Source organism: Emys orbicularis, chromosome 11 (genome assembly GCF_028017835.1).
Source record: "Emys orbicularis isolate rEmyOrb1 chromosome 11, rEmyOrb1.hap1, whole genome shotgun sequence".
Taxonomy (NCBI): Eukaryota; Metazoa; Chordata; order Testudines; family Emydidae; genus Emys; species Emys orbicularis.
This window is the reverse complement of record NC_088693.1, coordinates 39,296,924-39,311,326: the sequence shown is the minus strand read 5'-3', so window position 1 is coordinate 39,311,326 and position 14,403 is coordinate 39,296,924. Positions and strand designations below refer to the sequence as shown.

The 14,403-nt window shown below is 38.8% G+C and overlaps 1 protein-coding gene across 2 annotated transcripts in view; it reads left to right on the top strand.

Moving 5' to 3' along the window:
* The window catches only part of TLK1 (tousled like kinase 1), a 147,414-nt gene that overhangs the window by 87,185 nt on the left and 45,826 nt on the right, over positions 1–14,403 (top strand). For both annotated transcript variants that reach the window (XM_065413227.1, XM_065413228.1), the window contains 5 exons: positions 4,749–4,838; positions 5,694–5,786; positions 7,251–7,361; positions 8,985–9,121; positions 10,715–10,903. In XM_065413227.1, coding sequence (XP_065269299.1) covers positions 4,749–4,838; positions 5,694–5,786; positions 7,251–7,361; positions 8,985–9,121; positions 10,715–10,903 — 620 coding nt within the window. The remainder of the gene's footprint in view (positions 1–4,748; positions 4,839–5,693; positions 5,787–7,250; positions 7,362–8,984; positions 9,122–10,714; positions 10,904–14,403) is intronic.

Here is a 14,403-nt window from a genome sequence, read left to right as displayed (position 1 = left end):
CCCTTTCTGGGTTTCCACCCCCTCCTTCTCAATGGAAAGACACCAGGTTAGAGATGTATTCCAGTTCAGGTGACATGATCACATGTCACTGCAAGACTTCATTGCCCACTTGCCAGCACACACGTATACAGGAAGACTTACAGCTAAAACACACCCATCTGCAGACAATTGTCCTGGTTAATGGGAGTCATCAAGATTCCAAACCACCATTAATGGCCCACACTTTGCATAATTACAATAGGACCTCAGAGTTATATTTCATATTTCTAGTTTCAGATACAAGAGTGGTACATTTATACAACTAGGATGATCACACTCAGTAGATTATAAGCTTTGTAATGATGCCTTACAAGAGACCTTTTGCATGAAGCATATTCCAGTTACGTTATATTCACTCATTAGCATATTTTAATAAAATTATATAGACTGCGTCACACCTACAATCTGCCATATATTTCATGTTATAGCAGTCTCAGATGATGACCCAGCATATGTTGTTTGATTTGCAAACACTGTCACTGCAGATTTGACAAAATGCAAAGAAGGTACCAATGTGAGATTTCTAAAAATAGCTACAGCACTTGACCCAAGGTTTAAGAATCTGAAGGGCAGTCCAAAATCTGAGAGGGATGAGGTGTGGAGCATGCTTTTAGAAGTCTTAAAAGAGCCAACACTCCAAAGCGGAAACTATAGAACCTGAACCACAAAAAAAAAAATCAACCTTCTGCTGGTGGCATCTGACTCATGATGAAAATGAACATGCATCGGTCCGCTCTGCTTTTGGATTGTTATCGAGCAGAACCCGTCATCAACATAGATGCATATCCTCTGGAATGGTGGTTGAAGCATGAAGGGACATATGAATCTTTAACGCATCTGGCATGTAAATATCTTGCAACGCCAGTTACAACAGTGCCATGCGAATGCCTCTTCTCACTTTCAGGTGACGTTGTAATGGGTTCGGTCACTGATGTGCTGAAATTACCTCTGAGCCCGTTTTCCCTGATGGCTTTGGACTCCAGAACCCTGCCTTGTAGAGCCAGACACTCCAGTCTGCTGCAACACAGACCCATGTCTGAACCACACCCCCAAATCTGCAGGCTTTAACTGAAAACCACTCAGCAGGTTACCTATCTCCAGCTCCCAATGGGATCCAAACCCCAAATAAATCCGTTTTACTCTGTATAAAGCTTATACAGGGTAAACTCATGTTGTCTGCCCTCTATAACACTGATAGAGAGATGTTTTCTCCCCCAGGTATTAATCACTTACTCTGGGTATAATAATAAACAAAAGTGATCTTATTAAGTATAAAAAGTAGGATTTAAGTGGTTTCAAGTAATAACAGATGGAACAAAGTAAGTTACCGAGCAAAATAAAACAAAACATGCAAGTCTAAGCCTAATACACCTCTACCCTGATATAACGCGGTCCTCGGGAGCCAAAAAATCTCACCATGTTATAGGTGAGGCCGCGTTATATCAGGGTAGGGAGAGGGAACCGCTCCCCGCCCCAGGTCACCTCCACTCTGCCTCTGCCTCCTCCCTGAGCGCGCCGCCGCCGCATCACTTCTCCCTCCCTCCCTTCCAGGCTTGCCGCTCCAATCAGCTGTTTGGCCTGGCAAGCCTGGAAGGGGGAGGGGGAGAAGCGGAGCGGCGGAGGTGTGCTGAGGGGAGGAGGCGGAGATGAGCGGGGAGCGGTTCCTCTGTGCCCCTCGTTACTTGCTGCAGCCCTCCCTGGGGCCCCCCTACCCCAGCTCACCGCCGTTCCACCTCCTCCCACGAGCACGCCGCAGCTCTGCTCCCCCCTCCCTCCCAGGCTTGCCGCGCCAATCAGCTGTTTGGCGCGGCAAGTCTGGGAGGGAGGAGAAGCGGAGCTGAGGGGCGTGCTCTTGGGAGGAGGAGGAGGCAGAGCGGAGGTGAGCTGAGGCGGGGAGCGGTTCCTCTGCGCCCCCCCCCCCTTACTAGCTGCGGCCCCCCTGTCCCAGCTCACCTCGCCTCCGCCTCCTCCCACAAGCACGCCGCAGCTCCGCTTCTCCTTCCTCCCAGGCTTGCCGTGCCAAACAGCTGATTGACGCAGCAAGCCTGGGAGGGAGGAGAAGCGGAGCTGTGGCACGCTCGTGGGAGGAGGCGGAGCGGAGGTGAGCTGGGGCGGGGGGGCCCCAGGGAGGGCCACAGCAAGTAACAGGCGGGCGCAGAGGAACCACTTGCGGTAACATGAATTCGGATATAACGAGGTAAAGCAGCCCCGTCCCCCGGAGCGCTGCTTTACTGCGTTATATCCGAATTCGCGTTATATCGGACTGCATTTTGTCGGGGTAGAGGTTTACATTAAGAAACTGAATACAGGTAAATCTCACCCTCAGAGATGTTCCAAGAAGCTTCTTTCACAGACTAGACTCCTCCTTACTCTGGGCCCAATCTTTTCCCCAGGTACAGTCTTTGTTCCAGCTCAGGTGGTAGCTAGGGGATTTCTCATGACTGGCAGCCCCCTTTGTTCTGTTTCACCCCCTTTTATAGCTTTGGCACAAGACAGGAATCCTTTGTCTCTCTCTGGGTTCCCACCCTTCCTTCTAAATGGAAAAGCACCAGGTTTCAGATGGATTCCAGTACCAGGTGACATGATCACATGTCACTGTAAGACCTCATTATCCATTCTTTCAGGGTTGGCCTGCAGGTATCCAGGAGGGTTTGTGAGTAAACAGAGCCATTTACAACCAATTGTTCTAGTTAATGGGAGCCATCAAGATCCTAAGCTACCATTAATGGCCCACACTTTGCATAATTACAATAGGACCTCAGAGTTAACTTCATATAGTTTTAGATACAAGAATGATACATACATACAAATAGGATAATATACACTCAGTATATTATAAGCTTTGTAATGATACCTTACAAGAGACCTTTTGCATAAAGCATTTTCCAGTTACATTATATTCACATTCCAGGCATATTTTCATATAGCATATGGAACGTCACAATTGTAAACAAGAAGTGAGCACCATTATCTCCTGCAAATGTAACCAAACTTGTTTGTCTGAGCAGTTGGCTGAAGTAGGACTGAGTGGACTTGTAGGCTCTACAGTTTTACATTTGTTTTATTTTTCAATGCAGTTTTTTTTTGTACATAATTTTACATTTGTAAATTCAACTTTCATGATAAAGAGATTTCACTACAGTATTTGTATTAGGTGAATTGAAATATTCTATTTCCTTTGTTTTTTACAGTGAAAATATTTGTATTAAAAAATAAATAGAAAGTGAGCACTGTACACTTTGTATTCTGTGTTGTAATTGAAATCAATATATTTGAAAATGTAGAAAACATCCATGAATATTTAAATAAATGGTATTCTATTATTGTTTAACAGTGCAATTAATCGTGATTAATTTTTTAATCGTGCGATTAATTGCGATTAATTTTTTAATTGCTTGAGAGCCCCCCCCCCCTCTAATTTATATTTTCCCTCTCCTCCCCTCCAAAAATGATTTCTCTTAAAGGTTTCTGATTGATGTCTTAGTGATGTCTGGTTCCATAATATACAACAGGTTTCCCCTGTTCTGGGCCCCCAATGACAGAGAAGCCCTCCAAAACTAAAGGAAACCCAGTTTAGTTATTTTTGAGTTGTCAGACTTAGTCTAAGGCTTTATCTACAGTGGAAATTGAAGGACAAAACTTTTGTCATTCAGTTTTGTGAAAAACACACAGACACACACATCCCCGAATGACAAAAGTTTGGCCGACGAAAAGCGTCGGTGTGAACAGCACTTTGTTAACAGGAGCGCTCTCCTGCCGACAAAGCTACTGCCGCGCATTGGGGGTGGAAGTTTTTTGTCAGCAGGAGAGCTCTCTCCTGCCGACAAACAGCAGCTATGCTGTGCGCCTTTTAGTGGCACGGCTGTAGCGGCACAGCCGTGTCGCTAAAAGGTGTGTAGTGCAGACAAAGCCTCACAAAAATCTAGCTAAGGGACATTGGAAAAGGAGGCAAGCTTATGATACTACTTGTTACCAGACAAAAGTTGTTAGACTTGGTATACAAGAGTAATTATTAGATCAGCTTTGTTCATACTATCTAACTACTGTGCTTGATGCCAAAATTTTATTTTTTAATTGAGCATTAGTGTGAATTGATATGTATTGTGACTGTTTCTACAAACTTTATTCTATTCCTCTTAAGGTAAGTAACAGTCTTTAGAAACTTTCTAATAGCTCCTATTCCATAGAGAATAAGACCAAATCTCTCAGCCTTTTTCCTTGAAATGGATCCAATCATAGTTCTTTTAGAGTATGTTGCATCCTCTCCAAAACAAATATGTGATTAATTGCATGGTGAACAGCTAGATACAATACTCTAAAGATAGATCTGTCATATAGTTAGAGTATGGTCTTTCCATGTTTTGTATTTTACCTTGCTAATTACAACCAACGGTCAAGTAGTTATTTTCACAGGATTTTGAGATACACATTCATAATAGCAGCAAAGAGTCCTGTGGCACCTTATAGACTAACAGACGTATTGGAGCATGAGCTTTCGTGGGTGAATACCCACTTCGTCAGACGTATTCACCCACGAAACTTATGCTCCAATACGTCTGTTGGTCTATAAGGTGCCACAGGACTCTTTGCTGCTTTTACAGATCCAGACTAACACGGCTAGCCCTTTGATACTTGACATTCATAATACTTTCACTTTGCAATCTGAGTATTTCAAGTTGAAGCTGATATCTTTTGTTTATGTATTTTAGGTTCAACAGAATAGTCCTTCTCCTACTGCATTAGCTTTTGGGGACCACCCTGTTACACAGCCAAAACAGTTATCATTTAAAATCACTCAGGTAAACACTTTTGTGTAGACACTTCCCATGTCATTTTTAGAATACATGAAAACATTGATCAGTGACCATTTATTTCCATGCCTGATAACTGGTTCAAGACCAGTATTTAGAAAATTTACAGGTTCTGCATGCATTTGTAGTGGTCTGCAAAAATATTTCTGTCCTTGATAAATTATGAGCTGCTAGTCATTCTGATTACCATTTTGCGCTCACATTACTTCCAGCATAGCACTTCATGAACCATTAGAGTTAGATGAATGCTTTGTACCTTTTGCTCAAGATTCAGGCTGTCATTTGATCTTAAAGTGTTGGTTTCTAGCTCTATCAGTATTTAAGATAGCAACCACTGTGACAATGAGATATGGTCAGATACAACATGGCATTTCAGAACTAAAAGTCGAAGTTCTTTGTCAATTAAAATGTCAATCCTTTTTACGCTCTGTAGCATGCTTATTGCTGAACTGCTGTTTCGTTTGGCATGTCCATCCCAGTCCTCTGACCCTCTGTCTTTCGCAGTTGGTTAGTTTAAAATTTCCTTACTTAGAGGGATACCACTTCAGACCAGAGACAATTTAACACAGTATTATTAGTAGACTTTTTCATTCAAGCCATGTTGTGTTCATCCCTTACTGGAAAAGAAAATTAATTGCTCTTTAATAGATTGGCTTTCAATTAATGAAGAACTTTATCAGTTAAAGTGGCTCATCCAAACTCTTTACTCAACCCAGCCTGTTAATGGACAAAGACAATTATAATAATTTAAAATGATTAACAATATTGATACAAAAATGAGTAAAATCATGTGTTACATCTGCCAAAGAATGGAATTAAATATTTGAAAATGTTTTTGTTTAGACTGATCTCACGATGCTGAAATTAGCGGCACTGGAAAGTAATAAAAATCAAGACTTGGAAAAGAAAGAAGGTCGTATAGATGATTTGCTCAGGGTAAGTGTAAAAGACTGAGTAAAAGATGTCTATTTAAAATATCAGTTAGTGATGGTATATAGAAAATATCTGTACTATAATACGAAGTTATAAAGCTGAAAATATTTTAAACTTTCAATATAAATATATGACAAAAATACCAGATTTGCGAAGATTAAAATATTCTCTAAAATCTGCATACGTGCTTTTTCTGAAAAGCAGCATATACTATGCAATAACTAAGTGCATGAATCTCATTTTTTTTCTGCTTCAGCATTTAAAAGAAATAGGTCTTTGGCACATCTAACTATTAAATATGGTTATAGACTTCTTCAGCCTCCAGACAAGGATGATATTGTATATGGCAGTGTGTTAGTTTAATTTCTTTGGCTTTTTACAAATCTTGATATATTTTCACAGATTTCTTGTTTTAATTGTAAAGTAAAGCATTCCTCAGTAGGACAACTTCTTATTACCTACGTTTTCAAGATTACCATGACAGAAGTACCATGGGTACAAAATAACTGCCTATAATGAGAAAAAAATGAAGTACTTTGGAAAGTTCCTGTACTAGAGTAAGGGAGTTGGGGTGGTTATACTCCAGAAGTAGTAGGGATGGAGAGGTAACTATATCAACAACTAGACAAACAGGATGTGACAAAAAGCAGACAACAGTGTGCAGATAGAACAAATAGAAGCCTTTAAAGGAGATGAGTAAAAGGGATTGTAATAACTTCACAAATTGTATATATCTTATCTAATATATGTTCATAAAATCTTGTATGTTTCTGTCTTTACCTGCTAAACTGTATAGAAGTAATAAAGATAACATTGCAAACATTCCATTATGTTATAGCTAGAACAACATAACTCCAGTCTTCCTAGGTCATAATATGAATACAAACAGCATGCTTTAAACTTTTCACTCCCTTCCACTCCTCAGATATTTTGAATTTGTCAGTGTGAAATTTTATTTTACTGTGGGTTATGAAAGAGATTACTGTATTTCCATTTGATTCCTGAAATCCTTTGTGTGAAGAGGAACTGGAGCTAGAATTGAGCTTCCTATTTAATATTGGAAGGGTGGAAAAGTACTAGTACTAATGTACTAGATAAGATGTATTTATTTACATATTTTATCTGATAAAATGCCCCTGACACTTAAATATTAAGATACAATTCAAATCTATGTAATGGTAGGTAGCATTCTAGTATGCAGCTTTAATGATCATGGACCTAAAGTTTCTTTGGGGGAGGGAAAAAAAGTAAGGCCATCTCTATACAGATCTGATGAGGCTGATATACTGAGAATAGGGTTGTTTTGTTTATATATTACTATATATGTAGGCATTCCTGCTTTAGTGCATGTCACTGAAGCTATAAATTTGTATTGATAATAGTTATATGTTTTTGATTTGTAGTATTTTCCATAAAATAACATTGATGTGAAATATAATAGACATTTTTTTTTCATATTGTTCTTAGGCTAACTGTGATCTTAGAAGACAAATAGATGAACAACAAAAGCTACTTGAAAAATATAAAGAAAGGTTAAACAAATGCATTTCAATGAGCAAGAAACTTCTGATTGAAAAGGTAAGGTGGAACACTATTTTTTCAGTGTGTGTGGTAGAAAGCACTATAGATAGTTACCTATGGAGTGCCGTTATTAAACCCTCCACCCCATTTTCACTTGCTCGTAACTTTCTGTTTGGGCTGAAACTTTCTAAGTTTTTGGTTTCAGTCCAGAACTAATTAATTTTAAATTTGAGAAAAATCCCTTCAGCCATTTTTGAAATATGGAAGAGTGGGAAAAAATGCATTTTTTAACTTAAACGTTTTTTTGCTCACTAATAATTCAGTAACTTCTGAGCATAAAAGATATGACCTTAGCATGTGGCTTTTCCTCTGGGTGGTGTTCAGTCTTTTTTCTGAACTTTGGGCAAACTGTTTTAAAATAAATTTACAGGGGATTGAAAAACCACTTGTGAACATGCTAACTGGGGACATTCTTTTTGTGAAAAGCACGTAAGAGAGCTAGGAGAATTTCCACTGTAAATCAGTCCACTGCTGCCTTCTGTCTTTAGCTTAATATTAAGAGCAGCAAAAGCAGGTACTTACTCCTCTGCCATCCCATTCACCTAAATGAGATATGAACTTCAAATTTAATGCCAACATTCTTAAACACTAGCAATACTGCTTTTCTTAAAAACAACCCCAAAAAGTCAAGGAAAATGAATACAAAAATTAGTTTAATGCAATGATTACAAGACAAGTCAGGACATTAAGAAAAGAAACTAAATTTTTGCATACATTCTGCTGCAAGAGACTGCGGAAGAATTCCCACAATGGAGGGTCACCTTGAATATCTATGCTGTCACCATTGCTAGCCCCAGCACCAGGGTATGCTGGGAACAGGATGTAGCAGGTCTGTTGTTCATCATACTGGGGGAGTGTGGGCTGCTTTGGAGTGTAGAGCAGTGGTTCTCAAAGCCAGTCCGCTGCTTGTTCAGGGAAAGCCCCTGGCGGGCCGGGCCGGTTTGTTTACCTGCCGCGTCCGCAGGTTCAGCCGATCGCGGCTCCCACTGGCCGCGGTGCGCCGCTCCAGGCCAATGGGGGCTGCGGGAAGTGGCACGGCCGCGGGATGTGCTGGCCGCCCTTCCCGCACCTCCATTGGCCTGGAGCAGCGAACCGCGGCCAGTGGGAGCCGCGATCGGCCGAACCTGCGGACGCGGCAGGTAAACAAACTGGCCCGGCCCGCCAGGGGCTTTCCCTGAACAAGCGGCAGACCGGCTTTGAGAACCACTGTGTAGAGCATCCCATAGACAGCTCTTGTGCTGGGGACACACCAGCCTGCTGAGCAGCCTTGAATTGTGACAGTGTAAAGGTAGCTCAAATTCCCCCTGCCTTCTTCCCTCATTCTTTCAATTCCATGTCACATTTGCAAGTAAAGTCAAGCTTGGGTTTTCTGGCTCATGTATCATTATGAATAATAGCTAAATTCTTACTGCAGAATTTTTAACCATTCTGATAATGTATAAGCCAGAAAAAATAACATGTATGGGTTTTGCAGTGTTAATTGGAATATGAGTAGTTGAAACTTATTTCCATCCATCATTCTTTTATCTACTACTCAAAAAAAGACATTAGAGGGAGGGGCTGTGTTTTTGCTAACTTTTAAACACTTTAGAAAAACTGGTAATATTTTGATTTTCTTAGAGCACACAAGAAAAGCTGGCAAGCAGAGAGAAGAGTATGCAAGACAGACTACGCCTCGGGCATTTTACAACAGTTCGACATGGTGCTTCATTTACTGAACAGTGGACAGATGGCTTTGCATTTCAAAATCTTGTGAAGTTAGTCAATGTTATGTTTTTAAAATTCTCAGTAATTGTCAGTTCCCTCCAGTGGATTTTTTTATTACTAAGAGCTTCTAGGATTGGAGCTGCTTTTCATGTGTAGTATTTCACTTTGCTTTTTGAAGTTTCAGAATACAGTACAGAACTCCCTTAATCAACTGACAGAATGTAGAATGCTAAATCCTGTTGTTTTTTGAAAGAAGATGATTGGGCCTCACTTGATTTTAACAAGTCTTAGAACAAGTGTGAATTTACTAACTGAGCAGCATTTCATTAATCATCACAATTGATAGAAAAAGTTGTAAACCTAGATCAGTGATTCTCAAACTGTGGTCCACCGACTACTGGTGGTCAGTGGAACAGTTGATGGTCTGTGGAGGGCTTGCTGGTCACATGGTGCTGGCTCCACATCCTTCATTATAGCAGCTTCTACAGACATCCAGGCTCTTCATTGCAATGAAGGAGGAGCGAGGAGGAGGAGCAAACCTAGCAGCCTCCACTAGGGGCTGCTGCTAGCATAAGCGGATGGGGGAAAGGAGCCTGTAGCCGCCAGCAGGAAAAGAGCTGCCTCAACAAGGTACTTCAGCAGAGAATGGGGCAGAGAAGGAGCTTGGGGAGACGGGGCAGAGGGTGGAATGGGAGAAAGAAACTAATTCATGACTTCAGAGACGTGCTTTGGAAAGTAAACTGATTTGACCTTTATATTGTTAAGTATTAATGTATTCACTAGAAACTCTAGTTTTGCCAAGAAAGATGTGGGAATGCAAATGGGATTGTGATTGCGTAGGGATTTGGTCTATGAAGACACTCTTCAGAAATGGGTCCACATTAAATGTTTGAGAACCCCTGACCTAGTTAATATCTAATGATTTAGCTTTTGCAGTCTTCCTTATGTGTTTTGTGCACACACACAATATTTGCTGTGTAACCCAACTGATTATTTATTTAGGAAGGTCAGCTCAGATAAAGTATCTGATTTGTAAAACAACCATATTAATATTCTGTATTGACATCTCTGACTTTTTCTTTTCTTTTGGTGTTGGTTGTAAGCGATAATATCCACTTTGTCAGAATATCATTTGTTTCCAATGTGGAGAACACAGTATATATGTTACACTTTTGGAAACCTATTCCAAAAGAAAATTATACCAACATATTTCCAAAACTTTGTGAGAATACTCCTACCTAATAGGGAACATTCTATTTCTTTTTAACATACTCTGAAATACCCTTATTCTTCATTTGTGCAAAAATGATTACTGGCAGAAAAAGTACAACCTTTTCAATTACCATCCTCTTTCCAAATTGCAAATCTGTAGCATATTATCCAACAAAGAATACACCAAGAAACAAACATACAAAATAAAATAAAATCATGCAAATTCTTCTTCTGCCCCCCAAAATTAATATTCACATTTACAGTGCCTGTTAGTTAAGAACGCCGCATGAGTTTTTCATTTTTACCAAGAAAAGAGATTATGGTAATTCAGTGGATTAGAATGTATCATTGCCATTATTATAAGCCTGCTTTTTAAAATGTTGTTATCTGTACAAATATTAATAGTTAATGCAATATTTTTGGTTTTACAGGCAACAAGAATGGGTGAATCAACAAAGGGAAGATATCGAAAGGCAAAGAAAGCTCCTAGCCAAACGAAAACCTCCATCTACGAATAATTCTCAAACACCTTCTGCCAATTCGGAACCAAAACAGAGGAAAAATAAAGCTGTCAATGGGGCAGAAAATGATCCCTTTCTTAGACCCAGTTTACCACAGCTGTAAGTTTACCAATTCAGTCATTTTCATAGTTTCCTAGATGTTGTCCATTTTGTCTGCAGTGCAAGCATTGGCATAACCCCAGCAGTTACACCATATGCCAGCAAGTTAGGGACTTACTCTGTTCTCACTGATGGCTTGTCTAAATTGACAAAACTTGCACCAAAGTCTATGTAGCTGCAATGTATCATTGCAAATTGCATCAGTCTGTTTTGCTCTGATGCAATGTGTCTATGGTTCTCTAATTAGACATGCCTAATTCTAGTATTCTACACTTGTAAATCCACTGAAATCAGTGGAGTTAGCCTTATTCTCCTTTCAGTTAAACTGATGTAAAGAAGGCTTTTGGTGACCAATTCAGCTTCCACTGAAGAAGATAATAGTCTTTCAATTGGCTTTTAAAGGAGTTGGATACAGCCCGTAGTATCTGAAGGCCTGCATCTAAATTAATAACGCGCTTAAAAAAAAGTAAATGATCTTGTGTCTTCTAATTTAAATGCTTTAGTGCTGGTTTAATGGACACCATCAATTTAAAAATTATCCTTCTGTCTGAAAATATTTTACCTACTATTGTTACGAGTAACTGTAAAGTTAAGTACAATGGAAAGAGATTGAAAAAAAGGAAAAGTTTTTTTTTTCCCTTCAATTTGTTTACTTTGCATTTGATTGCACTTCATCATATATACTGTATATTCATTATCACTATCTCCCTGTATAATCCATTTCTCCTCTTTTGTTTGAGTTTTCCATACAACAACAGGAGGGAAGCACATTTTTACAAATATGATAATGTGGTTATTAAACTACAAAAAGTTGGCCAATGCACCAGGAGCAGTACTTCAAAGTTCTTTTAAACTCCTGTTTTGAAATTGGCTAGATCCCAGCTTGATTGTGACCTTTAATCATCAGAAAAATCATTATTTTAAATATTTACAATGACAACAAAATGTTCAGCTTTTTCTGATTATCAAATCCAATATCCCCTTCACCACTGCATCATATGTTTCTGGCACATTTTGCACATGGTGGCAAAATAATTAAGAATAAAAGGGGTCTGCAACAGGATTTAGAACTGACATTAGACCTTTTAAGTTAATACTGATTGTGGTTTGTTTTTAAAAGTGACGCTTCTCAGAAAGTTTACCGTAGGAAGGCTGTTCAGAGGTGCTAATTTAAAACACAAAAACCCTTAAATTTTCATATATAACTTACCATTTAAGAAGTGCTTCTTTCTCATATAAGCTAGGCATGCTTCACTCTGCAGCTGTATTCTGAAGTTTTCTTTTTAAATAATGCTGGAACTAATATGGGCTCTTTTCTAGAATATCTGTTTTCAGGGGCACTAGCTCATTCTTCTTGCACAGTTTGGCAATCCCTAACTCTTTGTTCCACTTAAGAAAAATGAATACATACATTGGAATTCTGTAAATCGTGTGTTGTGTTTGTAGAGACTTTAGCATTCTTATTGTTTTTTAGATCTGCAGGACAGCTCTGTAGTAGCTTTTACTTTCTACCATACAAACAAAGCTTGTGACAATATAAATGTTCTATATATTAAAAGCCAAGCAATTGTTACTGTTACTCTTAGCCATTAATATACCTGACCAATATATTTGGCTAAGTCTTTAGTCTATATTCATGTTAAATTTTCTGAGATTTTTTGCTGCTTTAGTAGATGATAAATTTTGCTTCAGTTGCATGTTTCACAAGAGGCATTGCATATTTAATTGTACCATGAATATCTCTTGTCCGATTTGTTCCAGATTCACAAATAGCTACTCCTGTCCTTCCTTCAAAATATTCTCAAAGTAATTATATTTAAAATTTTCAAATTCACATTTAATTTAGGTTTGATTAAGCTGTTACATGTAAATTGAATACAAATTGAGCATTGAAGACTTCTTTTGACAACTGTATAGCCAATAAGTTAATTGCAATTTTTTTTTATATTTTAGTAATCGAATGGTAGTTTACACATATTAATCATTATTGAATCAAGACTAGCTGTGCATTTGTATATGTTAATTTGGTCCTGATATAACTGCTGTTTTATGTATAACACTGCCTGCCTATTTTGTTGAACAATTGTGTGTTATTTGCTGGGGTACTTTATGCGACACGGGATCACCAGAACACAAGGCCCTCTCATGTTCCTTTGCCAGGAGCTCTAGGGGGTTTTAAAAACTTTTAATTAGGATTTGTTGTAGTCTTACTTGTTAGTGTGATACCTCTTCTTCTCTGAAAGATACCTACAGTAAAACTGCTGCTCCCCGTTACAGAGTTAGACAGATAGCACGTGTCCATGTGGCTGGTTAAAACAATTAATAATTATGCTTTTCCAGTCTAGTATTCAGTATTCATTTACTCTTTCTAATCTACCATTACTGCATTCATATTGTGCTCATCACTGTGCCCACATCACTCTGAGAATAATGGTTCTAATTAGCCCATAGCCAAAGGGAAGAGGCTTTATTTATACCTAGCTGGAGGAAAGTACAGAACTGCTGAGATTAATGAACTAAAACAGAGGTACATTAGTACAACATACATGTATGTGATTAGGGAGACCTTTACACTGCTATGCTGAAAAAAATGATCTGGTAACAAAGCTTGTCAGCAGTGAGTCCCTCTGGCACTTATTTAGTTGTTACAATGGATTAGCTTTTTGTGTAGACAAAAACAAATATTTTTTAGCTTGGTTACAAAAAAGTGTGGTTGAAACCAGGTTTGAAAAGAAGCTTTTTGTATATGAACAGTTTAAAAACAGTTTTCAAAACCAGAAGAAGGTGATGGCTGAGGCATTGCCAGTGACAGGTCATTTTCCTGATGTAGTTGGATGATTAACAATTTACCATGTTTGTCTAATGAGTTTGAAAGTGAATCAAAGTACTCATCAGGATGGCAACTAACCACATGAAGAAACCCTCAATGCCTGTGTTTAGATGCAGTTGACTAAATAAACAGCGCTATGTAGACACTGTCCTTGTCTGCCAGTGCTCATAATAATTTTTGGTGTCCCAAGTGATTAATGGTTCCATGTGAGATTTCTTTATTACCGAACAAACAATTTTTTTTATAATCTCACTTAATTGGAATCAGTTGAAATGTACCTTAACAATTGTTAACTTGAAGTGCACAGATAAACTCCTCAAGTCTTTAAAAAAAAATCTATCCCAAATTTAATTCTACTTCAAGCAAGGCAATTAAGTGTTTAATGCCAGCCCCCACTGTTTGAATTTCTGGAAGCAGCCATTATGTGCCCATCTATAAAAAGGGAAATGAGGACAGCCCACGGAATTACAGACCAGTCAGTTTAACTTCTGTACCCGGAAAGATAATGGAGCAAATAATTAAGCAATCAATTTGCAAACATCTAGAAGATAATAAGGTGATAAGTAACAGTCAGCATGGATTTGTCAAAAACAAATCATGTCAAACCAACCTGATAGCTTTCTTTGACAGGGTAACAAGCCTTGTGGATGGGGGGGAAGCGGTAGATGTG